At 37.9% G+C, this 19,238-nt stretch overlaps 1 protein-coding gene across 3 annotated transcripts in view; it reads right to left on the reverse strand.

Annotated features, from left to right (window-relative positions):
* Positions 1–19,238, reverse strand: part of dgkb (diacylglycerol kinase, beta) — a 71,003-nt gene that overhangs the window by 47,294 nt on the left and 4,471 nt on the right. For all 3 annotated transcript variants that reach the window (XM_017428592.3, XM_017428593.3, XM_017428591.3), the window contains 8 exons: positions 16,799–16,928; positions 9,745–9,821; positions 9,380–9,400; positions 8,119–8,266; positions 5,692–5,829; positions 2,817–2,866; positions 786–860; positions 462–581 (listed from right to left, as the gene is read on the reverse strand). In XM_017428592.3, coding sequence (XP_017284081.1) covers positions 462–581; positions 786–860; positions 2,817–2,866; positions 5,692–5,829; positions 8,119–8,266; positions 9,380–9,400; positions 9,745–9,821; positions 16,799–16,868 — 699 coding nt within the window. In that variant the 5' untranslated portion in view covers positions 16,869–16,928. The remainder of the gene's footprint in view (positions 1–461; positions 582–785; positions 861–2,816; positions 2,867–5,691; positions 5,830–8,118; positions 8,267–9,379; positions 9,401–9,744; positions 9,822–16,798; positions 16,929–19,238) is intronic.

Consider the following 19,238-nt stretch of genomic DNA (forward strand, 5'->3'; position numbering starts at 1 on the left):
AAAATCTGATTCAGAAAGAAAAAGTATGTGTGTTCTCAAGGGGCTTTGATGCTATAAATTACAATATATTACCGTGACTAAAAGTCATTAGAGATAAGATGTAAATGCACTGCAGCACATTTACACCCATTACCATTATCATGTTGCAGGATTGATCTTAAACGAGGATAAATAAGGAGCAAAGGGGAGACGTTCATTACATTTGCAGAAAGTGAGAGAAGTTTCGGCTGGTGAGCAACGTGTTGAAACACTCGTGCATTTATTTTAAACTGTAGCAGATGTTTAGGTGTTGCGATGGGTTGCTAAGCAGCAGGTAAAAAAGCTAAAACTACCGGTTTGTGCTCACAGAGGCTGTTTTTATTGTTATGTTTGGAGGGCTAGAGGATAGAAAAGGCTGATTTATTGGCACTTCATGAAATATTCAGAAATGGTTTTCAGAGTTCACCTCTTTTTGGACTCACCGTCTCCAGGCCCAACAGAACCAGCAGGGGGATGGTGGTCAGGCCTCCCTGTATCCACTCATCCAGTGTTACTGTCCCATCGTGGTCATAGTCAATCTCCTGCATCATTTCCTGAAGGATCTACAATCCAGGAACAGAGCTTTTCAGACTTGGAATCAATGTCATCATTTAGTGCTGAATTTCAGCTTGCTGTGAAATATTTTTAGGATTGTCTTTAAAACAAGAGAAATCAGGAAACAAGTCTCTAACTTTTTCTTCATGATATTAGTTTTGAGTTGATCTTATTTCTGAGATCTGTCTCCGGGTATCCAGATGAAATCTTACTGGTTTGAGTTCGGTTACGTCCCACTCCAGGTACTCCGCCACGCGCATCATCTGGGAGATAATTTGCTCCAGCTCCTGCAGTGAAACCACAGACAGTCATTACCAGGCACACAAACACTGTATTTACCTTACTGCACAGAATGAGCAGACGGATAAACAGCCAGTAATAGCAGGTTGGGAATGCGTGCCGAAGAGCTGAACGGTGGAAAACAAAGACGGCGTGGGAAGAGCTCCCGGGCTGATGGTTTAATTACAATGGTTGCTTTTTAGGGGCAGAGAGCAGTGACATTTTTATCTGCTGACAGTCTGAATTATCATGATGACATTTAGAAAAAAAAAGATGTTTTATTGTTTGATGTTTTATTCTAATGTAAAATTTGAATCTGGTCAGGGTAAAAGCTGAGCACCCACTGCTCATTCTTATCTTCGTCCCTCTGTCAGTAACAGGTAAGAGATGACTTTAGGTACATTACTTTACCCTCCACATTGTTTCAACATTTAATTTCAAACCTCCACCCTTTCATATACAGTGTAATTATAGCTACACGCAGAAAACAAGTGCTTTTCATTCATAAAGAGGTCAACATCGAACAGAACCCTCTTCTTATTTCCTTCGCTCATTTTATTTCCTGGTCTCATGTGTTGGACTGCTTTATGTCCAGAGCTTTCAGGGCTGCAATAATAAATAGTTTCTAAATAGCCTTAGATCTCCAGGTAGAAAAACAAATAAAAACAGATCTGTTCTAGTCAGATAATAGAATCCAAATGACTGGATAAGATTGATGAGTTTGTTTAAAAAGCAGGCTGTGTTTTCTTTCTCTTTCACAGAAGCCCAAACTGACTTTATAGACCGTCTCAGCATCTTCTGTCGGTATATATAAGAGAAAACAGGCCAACATGCCTAGGAATTGGAGGTATAAAGTCACAGCTTTGTCTTTCTCTAAAGCAAAGAGGTTCAGGTGAGGCAGGATGCTTTGGAAAAGGTTTCTCCTGTTGCTGCTTTATCTGCAAACTCATGATGGAAAAAATGTATTTTAATCAAGCGAGCCTGGCTCAAAGGTTTTGTTACTTTTGTACAAACACACACCTTTCAGCACAACAAGTATTAGAAACAGCATATTTACAAGACAATAACATTAACCTCCTAAGACCCAAACTTTAGCAGGGTATGCATTTTTAACTTTGCTTAGTTTTTTGGGCTGATTGGGACCTGATGAGTGTAAAAACAAAGATAAACCTTAACATCTAGTCCTTCTGAATAAGGAACTGGTCTAAAACTAATGCAGGTTGGATGCAGGGTCCCAGGAGGTTATATGCATGAATATATTATAAATTTTAAATAAATATATTATAAAACTAAAGTTAGGAGCAGTTGGTAAAGCCGCCTGCAGGATCGAATCCCATCGTGGGACCTTCCTGGGTGGAGTTTACAGTTTTCTCTCTGGGTACTCCAGTTTCCTCCCAGAGACCAAAAACATGCATGTTAAAGGAATATACTCATGAAGAATTTCTGATATTCTGTTCTGGCTTTTAGTTTTGGAGCTACACCTCTGAGCCGGAGCGGAACCAAGCTTCTCTGACAGCTGGTTCCAGCACAAGTTTGAAGTCGGGACGCTGAAGCTGGTAAAATAATTAACACACCTTGGATCAGGTGTTAACCTTTGCTGATTCATGTAGTTCTTACCTTGTTGCTGTGTGATAAAATATATAAATATGTTTAGCTTTAACTGGTTATTTCGTGCTTAAAAGAAAGGTCATGTGACACCATGATTGAGTGCGGAGGAGTCGGTCAGACTTAAAGAGACAATCTGATGGCTTCCTTATAGTTGGACAGTTTAATCAGTTGGCTTTTATCATTTAATAGGCATAAACTGTAATTGGATTTAAATCTGATTTTGAATCGAATTCATGATTCTGATTTTTTTGTGAAAAGAGCAAATTTTTGACTTTCATATTGAATTTAGATTAACCGTTAACAACCATTACACTTTTTTTTTTTAAAGAAATGACAAAGGGAGAAAAAACATTTACCGAGCTGTCCAGAGACCCATTTCCATCTGTGTCGTAAAGGCGAAACATGACTGTGGAGACAAAAATAATAAAAAGTTGTAAATCTTTGGCAGCGGTGATCTTCTCTCTCTAACTTTCAACCTTTGGGAGGGATATTTTAAAAAGTCAAAACAGCTTCAGCAGGAGACACAGCAGCACTCTTCATCGTGAATGTCACCGTGTGCTCCACTGCCTGAGAATGGGACACACACACACACACACACACACACACACACAAAGTCACCAGCTGTTAGCATTTAAGTGCTCCCTTATTACAAGTCAGAAGAGTCACCATGGAAACAGAAAGGTCCTACAGCACATGACTGCTGCGTTCTGATGTTACAACATCATCTGGACACAGATCATTTCCATACAGATGTCTAATTTCAGAGGAGCTCTGACCCCCCCCCCCCGGGCACAACCCAGGGTGGATGCTCACATCATGAGGTGCTGACGTAAAATGGCACATCGTCAGGCCAGCAATGAGGAGCTAATTGCCAGTTTCCTGAAGGGGTGGGGCTTTTTAATGGAAAGGGAAGCCAGCGTGTGTTAGGAGGTGACTGTGGTGACCCAAAGACGCCACAAAACGCTGTAAAGTTCAAATAAAGAAGTGCTGACTGCTGTGCAAATTGATAGGAGGGACGCAAATATATCTCCTAAACACCTAAATACCCCTGGATGGTGAAGCCCATTTTAAGCAGACACTAAGCAGGAAACAGATGAGACTAAAACAAACACTTTTAACAGATTTACACAACCTACACAGTAAAAACTGGGTTAAAAACAATCCAGTTTGTAACCCCAGCCGGCACAGGGTTGGGTATGTTTGACCCAGCACACTGGGTTGTGTTTTCTACCCCAAAACTGGGTTAAAATAACAAATCTGTTGAAAAGTTGGGTTTAAAAGAACAACCCAAAATCTGCCTTATTAGATAATTACAACTTGAGATGGTGCCGACTGTTATTAGCACCAACTAATGTTATTTCAGAAACTCAAACTCCCTGTTTAGTAAGTTTGGGTTCAAAAAAGTATGAATTTGTTTTGAATAAAAGAACAGCAGGAGGCATAAAGTGATTAAAGGTTTATTACTGCAAACCAAAGAGTTTTGAATTGACTCAAATCTAATTCGTTTTTTAGGCAGTTTTCATTTCTTTGGCTGTTGGTAATTCCTAAAGTATAGTTTTAATATATTAAGTTCTTTGCACAAACTTCAGGTTAAGTCAGCTCTAATGGTAAAGTAAAGCGAATCCAATCACTACTAGAAAAGAAAATGTATCTCAAGTGCTGTTTGTTTAACTCTTTCAGGGTTAATTAATTTAAAAAAAAACTTGTTTTCCTGTGAATATGTGTGTCCTGCATTTCTGACTCTGATAAAACCTATAAAAAGGAATTTTATGATGTAACAGCAGCTGCAGGTGAGCAGTCAGCAGCAGACCAGCAGAGGGACCCCTTCGCCACGATAACATCATGGAGTTTGGATGAACAGAAGCGTGGGGGCGGGGCAGAGACTGCTTAATAAGATATTACTTGCAGTTAATTCCATGATGTGTTCAGAAACGCACATGCAGAAGGAATCTGTGAATTATTTAGTTTTCCATGTCCTTAACCACCCCCTTACTCAATAATTTAAACAAATGGCAATTATAGTAAAACAGAATAAAGACTCCACTGCACATATACAGAATACTTGATGTGAAAAACTAGGAGATGTGTCAATAAAATGCCAGACTGAGGCATCAAACAGTCTCTTAAACTTATCAGGAGCTGCACAGATAAAGAAGAAACAGATCCTGAAAACAAAGCTGATTTTTTTTTTTTTTGACTGAATTCCACTTTGAAAACGCATGGTCCAACAAAACGAGAAAAACGTATTGCACGCCATCTTGCATGCCAAAGTTTCACACAAAGATCTTGTGCAATCTGTCAGCCCTTGGAGTATGTGTCGGGGATGACTCTCAGCTACTACCACACCAAATCTTGGATAAATATCCGTAAAACTGGCTGGGGTGCAGCCAGCTTTGTGTTTCCTAAGGTGTTGGTTGTGGCGGCTATCTTTAGCTGGGCTGCCTGTAAAAGTTAATAGGTTATAAATATACATTTATTTATTAAGTTTGGTAAGTTTCATTAAAATCCAGTAAAATTGAATAAATTCAATAAAGTTGATTCCAAAAGTTAGTGGCAAAGTTTTACACACAGAGTTCAGAGTATAAGCTGCAGATCAACCTTAGCTGCTGCCACAAGAAGTTTTAGGTCAACATCTGGAAAACTGACTGAGTTGGAGCCATTTTTGATGTTGGCTAAGATTGCTTTGCTGTGGCGGCCATCTTGACTCGAACTGACTCTAAAAATGTAATCAGTTGTAGATGTCAAACCAATAACTTTTTGAAAGTTTCATTAAAATATGTTCAGGGGTTCATGAGATATTTCGCTGATGGTCTGAAAAAACACAAAAATGCACGCACAGTGCACACATAAACAGGACAAAAGGATTATCGAACCATTTCCCCCTTTAGCAGCAGGTGTAAATGAGTACTTAAAGGAAGCTCAGTAGGATTGTTTTCTGTAGAGCATTACAGAATACGTTCAAGCACAAGAAACCTTTTGCATCAGTTGACTGCTTTACTATCAAAACAGACATAAAAGAAAAATGATTAATTTTTTATTTGCATCCTTCTAAAAATAGCTTTCCCCTCACTGAGCTGTAACTCAAGCAGCAACACTTCTTCTGCCTGTTTGTGCCTCACGGTTTAGGTTCCCGGGGTTAAACCTCTGTCATCCATACATCTGTTGTTGTCTGAAGAAGTTGTTTCCTGCTTGCTTTGTTACTGGCTGCATGGTGAACAGGATGGTACTCACACTCGAGCTTGTCCTCGGGTCGGCCGCCCTCCAGCAGCGACAGATAACACACGATGTCCTTGAGCTGCACCTTGTCCAGAGGTCTGGGCAGGGCAGGCGTCTTCAGAGGGGTCGAGTTGCTTTTGATGAGCTTCAGGCCTGTGGGGAGACCCAAAGAAAAGGTCAAAACGACCTCCACAGTTCCTCTGTTAGTCCGGATTTCTGCTGGCTGAGGACGCCAAGCATCAGTCGTATATTGAACACTTGTAGGTGGGTCTAGACCAGGGGTGTCCAACCCTGGTCCTGGAGGGCCTCTATCCTGCAGGTTTTCCTTGTTCCTCTGCTCCAACACACCTGATTTAAATCAATGGGTGATTAACAGGCTTCTGTAGAACATGAAGAGGTGATTTAACCTCTGAATCAGGTGTGTTGGAGCAGAGAAACAAGGAAAACATGCAGGATGGTGGCCCTCCAGGACCAGGATTGGACACTGCTGGTCTAGATCATCGAAAGGCAAACTCTTTCTCAGTGTTAAACCCTCAAGATTAAGGAGGAACACACTCATGACACATGAGCAGAACAACTGAACCACACAGATGGTAACGTGTCAAAAAGAGTCAGCTGTGCAGAGTGGATGACTTACTGCTCGCCTTTCAAAGTACCACGATTTTACATCCGCTTTGCCAAATCAGAAACAGCGACAAGTTTGCTGTTTGTCATCTTTAAAATCCACAGAAAGAAATAAAGAAGATCTGCAGTCTGTTACACGGCAAAGCCTCATTGGGTTAAATAGTTTTTCAAGCGCTGCAGTGAAAAAGACCCAAATGCAGGTTCAGGAGGCAGAAAAAAGAAGGTAAGCAGAACCAAAACACGGAGGCAGAACATCCATGAGTGGAATTAATGAAGCAGACACTCAAAAAAAAAGGAGAAAGTTACAAAGGAGAATGTGGTAAAAGCCCAAAACCGTCGAGCTAATTGGGAACATGATGTATACAAGGGAACAGGAAGCAGCACTAAAACAACCAGGCAGAAAAACAGAAAAATAAAACATTAATCAAAGCAAAATAAACAAAGAAACAAACGTAACACAAGCCTCCTAAAGGAGAAAATGATTCAGACCACGGAGATGATACAACCAACAGAACCAACTTCCAAGTGATTAAAACTAATAAGAAAACTAAAGACTTAAAGACTTAGCATTTCTTGAAGGTTTGCATATCACCCGCCACCTTTTATGACAGAGTTTTAAACTAAGATTATCTTATGAAGAGAAAAAATAGAGTTACAGCCATTTTGGTCAAACCTAAATGATGTTATATCCAATTAAATGTGATATTGTGAGAATACATACGATCTGTGAGTGCTCAGAGGACGTGTTGAGGGTGATTCTTAGCTACTACCACATTAAACTCGAGCTCAATAACAGTAAACATGACTCATTTTTGTGTTTGCCAGTGCTGATTACCTGCAGTGATCATGTCGAATTAATCAGCCGTACATGTGCATCCAATGATTACTTTCTGAGAGTTTTATTAAAATCCCCTGAGTGGTTCATGGGATATTTTACTAACAGACAAACAGCACTGACTCTAACAATTAATGCCAAAGTTTTAGGCAAATATATTGTATTATGTATTGTAAATGATTCAGCTACTACCACACCGAACTTTAGCTAAATATCTGTAAAATTAACAGAGTTAAAGCCAGTTTGGTTGTTTCTGAATACAGTTGGCTGTGGCAGCCATCTTGAATGATGTTGAGTCCAAAAGTCAGTCAGTAGGAGATGAACATCCAGTCTCATTAAAATTTGTGCAAAGTTTCATATTTTGCTAACAGACAAACAAACATGAGGAAAGACATTGTTGCCCTTCTGCCTTTTGGAAGCAGACGATATGAATGACTGCAGTCGGCCTTTATGTCACATGAGCTCTCCAAAATCAGTGAGCAACATGAAACCATCAACAGTTTCTGAACTTTTCCTTTTTGGTATTGTTGCCATGTGGACAAAGGTTCATTTAACAGTAAAATACAGACAGAACTCGTGTGATATGTTCCAACTCATTTTGATATCAGTTAGTCATCAATTCCAAAAACTGAAATATTAGTATACAGGCTGTAAATAAACAAAACTACTGCCAAGACATTTGGCAGACAGTAAACTACAATTTACATTTTGTGTCATCTGGCTGGACTTTGCAGAAAAAAATGGAGAGATTGTCTGATGGCACCAAACAGAAACAGAAGTAAAATATAAATTACCCAAATCGTCTGGCATAGACATCGTGATGTAGCTCTTTTTTTGAATAAATTACTGAATATGAGCTTTGAAGGCAGAGATTTGGCTTCCCTTTTTGCAGCAAAAGCTGCAGCGATTTCCTAATCTTCAACGTGCTGCATTTACAAACTGAGGCTTTGTTTGAGAAAAGATTTTTTTCCTTTTACACTTACCAGAGACTCTGGGTTTGTCAGAGGATGAGGGACTGGGTTTGGGTCCCTTGTTGCTAAACGACATAAAGAGGTGTTGACAGAACTCCTCGGGGAGTTCACTCTCCAGGAACGCTTGCATAAAGACCTTGAAACCTTCAAAGTCAATCTCCTAAAAGCAGAGACAGAAATAGAACATGTTTGTCATAAAGATCTGCAGTTATAACCCTCAGGTTTCAGCATCTACAGATGATTTCCAGTATGAACAGAACAGCCTGCTGAGTGTCATTTCTGATGCAGTCGTTGGGAATATAAGCAGATTTCATGCTGCAGGTTTCTTTTCTTGCTTGCTAATTGCTAATAGTAAAAATGTAGTTTGGGCATTTATGTAAGTGCAAGAGTGAAACTATAAAAAACTGTTACACAGTATTCAGTGCCTTCTTATGTCAAAAGAATGCCATCCAAAAATGCATTCACTAAATTTTAATGTGGATTATCTAAACTTTAGCCTTAATAGTCAAAATCTTCAGTCTTTGCTCTTGAGACAAAATAAGTCTTATAAATAAACTTTATATTCCATTATCTTTTCTTGACCTTGTCAAAAACATTATGTGGTTAAAAACCATCTAACCTCATTAACACTGAGATTTGATGAAGGGTCTGTGTAGTTATTTTCTTATCTCGATGGAAAAAGATATCTTTGATCGTATATTCATTCAGATTTTCTGTCGCTCAGAAGTTGAAGGATGGAAGGATACATTGAACCCAAATGTTGTTCGGTCGAGAAAATAGTGCCAAAGTAAACAACTGTTTGATTCAACACTGACAAATTGTAAATAATATAAAAAAGAAATATAATATTTAACAAAACGGTAGAAACGTTTGGAGTGTGAGATTTACTAATAAATTGGTCCAGCTCTGAGCAGCCGTGAGTTTAATTCTCCTTCAAGAATCACTTCCTGATTCTTCAAACTGGAATCACTGTCTGTTGCAGGTAAGATGCTTAAAAGCACTCCAAAAAAGCCTACTTCTAAAAAGAAATATCCCTATTAACCTATATTCAATTTAAAAAAAAACTTATTAGATTTGTTTGTGCTAAACAACTTAAAGCTAAATGCATTTCTTCTGGATGTAACTCCAAATTGTTATTGATTTGACCATATTTTGGCTAACTCCCATTCTGTCTGCAGAAGATAATTCTTTTGGGATGTTTTGAATTAAATTTCTAACCAAAAGAGAAAATGATCACACAGAAAAACCTTAGAGACAAAGAGAAGAGTGTTACCTGGCTGAGGATTTCCTGCTTCTATAATTAGAGCCAAGAGAGAAAAAAAGAACAAAGATATTAATTTATTTATGGAAGTATTGTGTTATAAACTGTCAAACACACAATGACACGTTGCTTTCTTTTATTTAATGTTTATTGTTTTGTCCTATTCATTTGATTTGCTCTGAGTTATTTTTAAAACTTTATGTTGAAAGGAAAGACAAAGCAGAGTTCTCCACATCATCCTAATTGGCTGCAGTTCTGTGTTTGTTTAAAACTTCTTACTAAATAACTTATCCATGTTAGGACTATTTTTACGACAAGTGGACAAGAAACTGGCCCATAAAGCATCTGTTGTATAACGCAGTGTAAACTCAACACACCTCCTCTGGGTTGTATTTTGCCAACACACCGTCTCCATGGAACTCCTGCAACACGTCCTTCAGCTTCTTGGTGGAATCTGAGGAGAAACATTTACAGCATGAGTCATCGTTTGTGCTTTTTTTTTTGTAATAAATCTTCATTTAATTTTTCAAGTTGGTTTAATAGATGGTACGGTTTAAACAGAAACACACTCCTTCGTTCTGCATTACTTTCTTTCTGCTATCTTCAGAACCATCTCTGCAAAACGAACGTCACCCTGCTTGTAGTGATGATGTCATCGAACTAACCGAACCTAAATTTTATCTTGGATGCATCATCCTGGAGTCTGCAGGAAGACAAACTCCATCTGGGTTGGTCATAAAAAGCACTGATATATTAGAGTCATGACTGTGTGCCTCTTAAAATCTTTGTTAGGGCAGAAAGTTTTGTCTGGTTATTTCTGGGGTTTATGTTTTAGATTTTAGCTTTAGGTAATTTAAATTCTCCCTGTTTTTTTTTTTTTGGTGTCCTGGTTAACTTTACTTTATTTGGTTTTATTTTGTGGGGCTGTTGGTTTAACTGCCTGTCTTCTGTTGTGTACATTTGCTCATCTGTGTTTAAATCTGTCGATAACTGAGGGACTGTTTAGGTTCAATGCTTATCTTTACTTCTTACTTCCTGTGACTTTTGTTAGAATGATGTTTGTTTCTTGAACTCCTTGTTTTTTTTAGTTATTTAAACTGGTTCTGGTTTCTGGTTCTATTATTGATGGGAATTCTGACTTATATATATAATGTGTGTGTGTGTGTGTGTGTATTAGCCAGTAGATTAGCCAGCAGTTAGAGTCGGTTCGTTGGTGGACAAAACAGTAGGTTTTATCACCTCAAACTGTTGCCATTTTTTGTTTTTTATCATCTTCATCCTCACGAAACAATAAGACAAAAAGTAATGTGATGTAAAAAATACAAATTATACTCAAAGAAAACAAAAAGTCATTTAAAAGAGGAAAGAACCATCTCTTTTTAGTGAGCTGATCCAAATGATCTAGATGCTGTAACTCTCATCTCTTTAAACAAATATTTTATATTTTATACATTTTTACTCTCTTTTATTTTTCCATCTGATTGTTACTCTGGCTGTGTATTCTACACACATCTAGTCTGGCTGTGTATTCTACACACATCTAGTTTCACTACAGATGTTTCACAAGGACTGTTACTGTTTAAGGTGGTGTCTCAGTGAGCTGGGGCTGTTGGAGACTAATTAGCAACTTTTTCATTGCAGTCTCACTGAATGAGTGTTTGCAACCAAGCAATGTATGTGGCTGCATTTTAAATAGTCAGTTTTTGAAAATCAGCCTGTTTTCATGTGCAAAACTGCATTTTTGGCCATGCACATTATTTTACTGTTCGCCTCTGCCCACATCACACACACACCTCATCATTTATTTAGCTGGAGTACACTTTTGAAATGAAGACAGGCAGATTTGGACCAGTTTTTCATTAATAAATATTGATCATGGGTGTGGCTTTTAGACTAGGACAGATTTTTTGTCAGAGGAGAGATCCTTTAAGACGCCCTTGATGACTTTCAGACTATTTTGAGAGAAGATTTAACACACAAACTGAAACAACGGGACTCTCCCACGAGGAAACTGAAGAACTGCAAAAATCTTAAGACATTATGGAAACAGCTACTTACAGCCCAATGAGAAACTTTCCCAACTGCAGATCAACAAAGACTTCAGGTTAAATAACCATAGATTTCTTTGTAAATAATGTTTTAATGCAAAGGTGATGCTTTAAATAGGTTAATAAAACAGCAGTTAAATCTTTAATATTAAAGTTATTTATAACAACAAAAATCAGTTTTGAAACTGATTCTGATCCAACTAGTTCTTAACCTAAAAACATTTGCCTGACGCTCCAAACTCATTAGGCTCTAAGCAATTTCTACTGCAGGTAAGATACTGACTACTGTAAAGACCTCTAAAGAACCCTATTCCTTTATAAGTGATTGTCAGTGTCGTTGTCTGTCTCATATGTCTCTGTGATGGACAGGTGTCTCTGGACAGGTGTCTCTGTGATGGACAGGTGTGCCCCGCCTGTCATCAGGTGTCTGCCCCCCTCCACTCTGAGCTGGATAAAGAAAATGAGCCTATCTCAATCCTTACAGTGACCTGTATAATTCTACTTCCATTAAACATCTATTTTCTGTTCAAATGCTGTAGAAAAAAAGAGTTACATAAAATCGATGTAGTTCTAGTTATTAGCAGCAGATATTCTGAATCTCCTTGAAAGAACATTTGAGCTTTCTGCCTCCTGAAAGGCTTTTGTTGCTGCAGGCACTAATGGCTCTGGATCTTTGATTTTCCTCAGAATCCATTTTACCTGCAGCGACTTGAAATAAATAACTTACAGTCGACTGAGTGCGTGTCATTATTACTGACCTTCTTTATTAGCACCCCATCTATCAAAAGCATTTCAAGGCAGAGGGATTATGATTATCTGTCACATGTTCCAGGCACTTTCTCAGTCAGAGTAACCATTTAGCTGTTGTTTGGTACGTGGAGAGCACAACTCATTTTATGTTCTTTAAATTTATGAACACAGAGAATCTGCTTTAGCTATAAAGCAAAAAGAATGACCGTCTTGTTGAAGAGAATACTGCCTATAAGCAATTAGAAATGCTGAAAGAGAAGCTGTAATTGTTGACAGATCTGCTCAGGCACACAGCTAATAAAATGTTATGAAAGTGTGCAGGGTTCACTTTAATGAGAAGAAAGGGAGAGATACAGAGAGGTGGAGACAGAGGATTAAATGTCCGTTGTTCCAGGTTTTATAACCCGAAGCTGCAGGGGGCATTCAGAGTCGCCTGGAGCTTGTAGAATCACAATTATCCAAAATCTGACTGCAGCACATTTTCAAAAATGTCAGCACAGGTTTGTTCGCTCTGCTCGATTATTTTTATCTTACTAATGTTCTACAGTTTAAGTCAGACAATTCAAATTTAAAGCTTTATGTCTTGAGCATGTTGTTTTTTATTTAAAACCTGACAAGATGTTACGCTTGAGTGAGGCGAACCAAATACTCATAATGATATAAAAAGAAACTTAATTTATTAACAAAAAGAGAACAAAAGGCTGACGTGGCAGCAAAACAAAGTAACAAAAACTTACAAAGAACACGAGGAGAGAAAACACAGGCAGCATGGACGTGGCGTGGAATCAATCATGGGAGCATGAACACCAAAAGAACAGGTGGAAAGGGGAAAAGAACCAGCGAGAAATGAGTGACAAAGACCGGATTATATAGGCGGAGGATAATGAGGAAGTGGACACAGGTGAGACAGGTGAGACGGGTGAGACAGGTGTGGGTGGGCGTGGCGGGCTGAGTGGAGCGCTACTGAACTGAAGGCAGGTGAATGGTGACGGGGAAACACAGAACAAAGACGACCAGAACAAACAGAACTTGAGAGATAAAATACAGAGAAATAACTCGAATTATTACACAACAAACAGAAGATAAGAGTTTTCTGTGTGGCATATATTGCTATGGTTGATGACCTGCGGGGGCCATCTTGAACTTGGTTTACGCCAAAATTTAATCAGTTGTAGACGTACATCCAGTGATTGTTTTCTGAGAGTTTCAATAAAATCTGTCCAGAAATTCATGAGATATTTTGCTAACAGTCAAACAAACACTTAAAAACACTTAAACTTAGCAATGGCACCTTGACTCCTCTGTTCCTGTCCATATATTTTATGTTTTTATTTTTGATGTTATGTTTTGTTTTCTGGGGTTATTGTTTCTTTCATTGTTCTTCTGTCATCTGGGTTTTGGTTTTGTTCTTGTTGTCTTTGTTTGTTGTCATTCTCCACTTATCCTCAGTCTGCCCCTGTTTACCTGCCACGCCCATCCACACCTGTCGGTAATTATTATCACTCACCTGTGCCCATTTCACCTCATTATCCTCAGTGCTTAAAACCTGGTCACTTTCTCCACTACCCTGCTGGTCCCCTGGTCCCCTGGTCCCCTGGTCCCCTGGTCCCCTGGTCCCCTGGTCCCCTGGTCCCCGACTTTTTGTTTTGTGTATTTTTTGGATTTTTGCTGCCACGTCAGCCTTTTGTTTTTGCTCCGTCATCACAGATCCTGACAGTTTTCATCACTACAATAATTCCCAGTGTTTTCAATAAAATATTTAAATTGTCCAAATCTATGATTCTACTAAAATTCTTCTAAAATAATTCAACAGGGCATGAACATAAAGTCCACACGTGCAGATCAGTCTGGTAGTATCTGGTATTAGTCTTAAATACCTAAAGAAAAACAAACTCATTGTCTTTGAGTCACGTTTGATCCCAGAGACGATCGTTTCTGCTGCAGCTTCCAGCTGACACTGTTTTGTTTCTGTTACCTTGGTGGTTCGATGTTATCTCAGGGAATTTGTGTTTGTTTTGTGTGCAGAGATTCTGTGATTGTTTGAGTTTATTTATTACGAGGATTATCAAAGACAGTGAACCCTGCCAACTTTCCAACAATATAAATTCATGAAAGGACAGACCTGTGACCTGGATTTCCCTGTGTTTATCTCATCTTAGTGGTGACGCTATAAAATGATTTATTAGTGACGTTGCTCTCATGAAGCTTTATTTTCTTTTTTTCTTTTCTGCTCTCTGGGTTGCTGTAAATGTACCATCCTGGTTGGTCCTCATTAAAACAAATCCTACAGCACCTGGGTCACTTGTAAGGAACATGCACTTCTAATAAAAATCATGCTGCTCAGTATAAGACAGAAAAAGGTTAGCATAATGTGAGCATGGACGATAGAAATCATCGATCAACATGCAACTTTCAACATCAGTTCTAAATCAAAACAGACAACAAATATGTTTATTTGCATAAGCAATAAAACATATTTACATATTATTCTTTGATAATCCTCGTAATAAATAAACGCATAAGCACCTTGAAATGCCTTGCTGCTGAAATGTGCTATATAAATACAAATTTGATTGATTGATTTATTGATTGCATACAAATTATTTTTAAAAATCAGGACCTAACAAGAAAGAGAAAAAATAATTTGGCTCTAATTATCAGACATTAAAGTAACGTAACGAGTTCACTGGAGGTGATTAAAGCTACTCATTGCAAAGTCATGAAGACAAAAATTTATAAAGAAGAACAATTTTTTAAACTAAAACTAAAATTTGTCACCAGATGCCAACTGCCTCATGTGTTTGTTTACCTGAAGAGACTGAAAATAGGTCAACAATGGTGACGTCCAAGGAAGAGTTATTGGGGATGAAGAAGTCCAATATTTTTTAAGTATTGGTACGTATTTATGCTCATATTTGTTGAGTAAAGTATACAGATAAATAGATAGGTCAGGTCATCTTTGTCTTTGTGGTGCTCCTCCGCGCTGCTTGAGCCCAGATATTTACTTGTTCTTTCTCTTTCCTGTCGCGTTTAGCAGCAGATTCATTTTTATTTTTCCACCTAAACTTCTTTTCCAAAAACCGACTCTTGTCAGATTCCAATATATTTGTTTTCCTACAGACTACAGCCAGCCTGCTGCAGGTCATCCACATGACTTCATGGGCTTTTCAGTGGATTCATTGAGTGCACATCCACAAAATCAATAAATGAGTAAACCAATATATCTGGAAAACTACTGGAGTAACTCTTTTAAACCGCACTATTTGATATATTTCAGGGCAACCAGTTTTTTATGTTTGAATCCATTCTTTGCAATGAGTAATTCCAAATGAGCTCATAGTGAACAACCAATCCTCTCGGCCTACAGATACTTTATTTTATTATATGAATTTTATTTTTGTTCAGGCAGGGCTGTAATTCTGGATAACTGATAATATTAAATCCAATAATGTCTGTTTTAATATCTGTTACTGCGTCTCCAACAACTCTCGAAGGGGGAAATAGCTTTTAAATGCTCCACTATTTCCACCAGCTACATCATTAAGTTCATTCCTGTTTGGAGTTTATTAGAGCTTTTAGTTAAAAAGAGCCGCCTGCAGCTCAGAACAGAGAGCTGCTCAGCCTTAAAAACTTTAGCTGCAAAAACCAAAACACTGACCTGACGGATGTCAGAGGTTATTCTCTGTGGATTTATTAAAAAGAAGGAAGGTAAGTTTGTGGAGAAAGGTGGTGGGTTTCACATTTCTCATCTGCCTGCAAGCTCCTGACTGCAGAGGAGGTGGTTACGTAAGAAAACACTAGTAAACACAGCAACTGTAGAGGCAGAAGTTGTTTAAACGCCTTATGGCTTTATTTTAATCTCATATCACACAAGTGTGTAATAATAGCTACCTTATTGCATGGTGAAAAATGTGGGATTTCACAAATTGTTGCAGCTTCTTTCAAGTCTCATTTATCTTGTGTCTCAAGATTTTATAGCTCCTTATAGGATGATGCTGACAATCAGCTCTTTTATTAATTCTAACAAAGGTTCACTTTGCTAAAACCTTTTTTAGGAATAAATGGAAAGGATGGAGGGAGGTGCTGTTCTAGTTTGGGAATTGTCACACAGGTTTGCCACAGTACTTTTACTTTTATTAGTAAAAGATTCAGTTCAGAGTTGAAAAGTACGTAGTTTGGAATAAATGTTACAAAACGTGTATGGTTACATGTTACAGATCACATTAATGCCACCAGACAGAAATGATTTGTTGTAATCTTATAGTTAAATTTTACAAAGAAATCTGTAATCATAATGGGATTTGCCTCATTAAAAAAAGAGTTGTGGAGAAATCTTCTTGTTACATGTTCTTTAATAAGACATGGCTCCTTATTTGCACACAAATGTTGTGTGCAAAAATTGTGGATTCATGAAAATTGCATTAGAAACAGTAAAAGGAGGTAAAATAATTGTTGCAATTTTTAAACATGACCTAAATAAAATGGACACATTCAAATGACTACACATAATATGAATATGTTAGTAAGAACTTAGTGCCTGTTGTGACAATATTAAATCAGAATACCACAAAAAAAAACACAAACTGGGTCTTTTTACCACAGAGACAAACAGACAAAGAGGTCTTGTACTCACACTGAGTGTATTCCTGCAGCAGAGCGAACTCAGCTGGGGTCAGGGTGACCCATTTGTCCTGACTGCTCATCGTGTTCAGGTCTTTTCTTGATGTTCAGCGAGCGTTCCCTGGACAGCAACGCATGCAGCACTGAAAAACATCACCAATTCCATTAACACTAAACAACTTTCTCTGTCTTCTTTTAAGGGCCTGAGAAAACAGCGGAGCAGGTGAGAGGAGCAAACTGAGCGCGTTGTTAGGAAGGCTTGTTTTCTTTAACTGAACGTAGCGACAGCTGCTGATGAACTGAGGAAAAATAAATTCATAATCAGATAAGTCATCCAAGTGTCTGTATCTGCAACACATGGAAGCTTTGAGATTTATCTTTGCCACCCAGAACAGAATTAAAACTTTGTTTGGCAAGTTGAACACAAAACAACTACAACTTTAAACAAGTTACTCCAGAAAAGTAAAAATCACATGAAATATTAACTTTGTAACGACTCTAAGAAGGCTTTTTAGTCTTATCCTTATTTACAATTAAAGAAACAGTAAAAAAAGGAGAAGAATCTTCCAGATGGCAGCATTGTGTAATAAACCCCAGCCCAGGAAAGACAGTATTAGTGCTAATAATAATGCCACATCTGTCCCTAAAGCCAGTTTTCCAAGCCAGGATTAGACAGCCAAGCTTTTACTTTCAACTGTTGCCAAGTCCACCAGACCCCTGCGGCTCCTCCTGCAGATGGTGGGCCTGTGTTGTTTTACTGGACAGTCATACACTGATTTATTCAAATTTTATTTATTTTAATTATTTTGTTTATTTTGAGATGAGTTGGGCCTCATGGGTGAAGATGTCTAGTCTGTAGGCCTTCATTTGTCCCCTCCCGCTCCAAGGCTTGGCACCAAATCAGAGTCATGCTGTATAATATTCTTTTTTTTTATGCAAAAGCACATTTATTTACGTGCCTAACTCAACCTCAGGTCACAAGCTATGAGAAATGACTGAAAGGACCAGATCACAGATACAAGAACTTCTTCAGGTGACGTGTTTAAGGGAAGAAGAAGAAGAAGATCTCCAAGCAGGGGTGTGGAGAGAATGGCTTTAATTACTGGACTGGAAATGATTTGTTTTACCCCTGGGAGAGCTGAGAAGGTGTCTGCTCAAAAGACATCAAACCACTGGAAGCTGTTAAATTTGGAGGGATGGACAAAGACAATGTCACTATCAGGCAAATACCTTGAATCTTAATTTTTCGTCATTTTGATGTTTTAGTTTAAATCAGCTCTACTGGTCACCCTTCACATCTGTCTATGGCTCTCTGTGGTTCTATGGTTTACTACCCAATCAAAAGTATTAAAAATAGCTTGTGATTTAACCTTGTAACTGTAACAAGATGCTATAAAACAGCTGCGGTATATTCCTTAAATACTGAGCTGGTATAGGATTACAAAAAACTTTAAATTCCACTGATGTGGAAATTTGCCTTTGGTTTCACCATAACGTAAGAAACAACATGAAAAGCTTTTTTTTAAAAAAAATACTCGGTAAACATGTAACAATAAACATCACTCAGTAGCCATTCAATCAAAACATTTCATATAAAAAAGTCAAACTATAGCAGAGTAAAAGATTAAACTGATTGAATCAATCAGTAGCATCCTGGTTTTAGTTGTTAACCCCGTTATTATTTATCACCTTAATCACAGGAGGATAAAGGAGGTTTTATAGATATTTTTATTTGCTACTGGTCATCTAAAACGCCTCCATGAAGGTAGGAGTTTGAATTCACTGTGCAGAGAGTGAGAAGGGTCACTAATATTCCTCTCAGCTTTTCTTTTAATACCTTCTTTTTCTGCTCTGTAAAGTTTTTGTTTTTTTATGCAAACTGAAGAAAACTATCAGCAGTATAACCTAATATTCTGCTTGGTTTAAAGTGACATACTTTATGTCCTTTCCACTCTAGTACAGATATTTTTAAAAATGAACATTTTCCAGCTTTCACGCACATGGAAACAGCATTTCTGCAGAAAAAAAAAAACTGAAAACAAATGCTTTTCAAAAAGAAAACTTCTGTAAACTTCAGTTTTGGTTTATATGTATAGACCTGACAATTTTTTATTTTATTTTTATAAACATTACCAAAGTAATCTATATCCTCGACTATTGCTTCGTGTGCTAGAAACCACAACAACAATGAAGTTTTTTATTTTTGCTTGTTTGGTTTGTTTTTTCACGTCTTCTTCTTTTTGTAATGATTTAAACACTAATAAAGATTGATCATGAGTTGAAAGACTGAAGACAGAGAGGAAATAATAAAAAAAAACAAGGTGCAGTCCTTTTGGGAGATTCTTTGTGCTCAGATTTTTTAAAATTTGTACTTGGAAATGTTGTTTGTGCCGATATTAGCGCCACCTAGAGGCCCATCAGGTGTATGTTAGAAATATTGTTAGAATTTCTGC

Source organism: Kryptolebias marmoratus, linkage group LG16 (genome assembly GCF_001649575.2).
Source record: "Kryptolebias marmoratus isolate JLee-2015 linkage group LG16, ASM164957v2, whole genome shotgun sequence".
Classification (NCBI taxonomy): domain Eukaryota; kingdom Metazoa; phylum Chordata; class Actinopteri; order Cyprinodontiformes; family Rivulidae; genus Kryptolebias; species Kryptolebias marmoratus.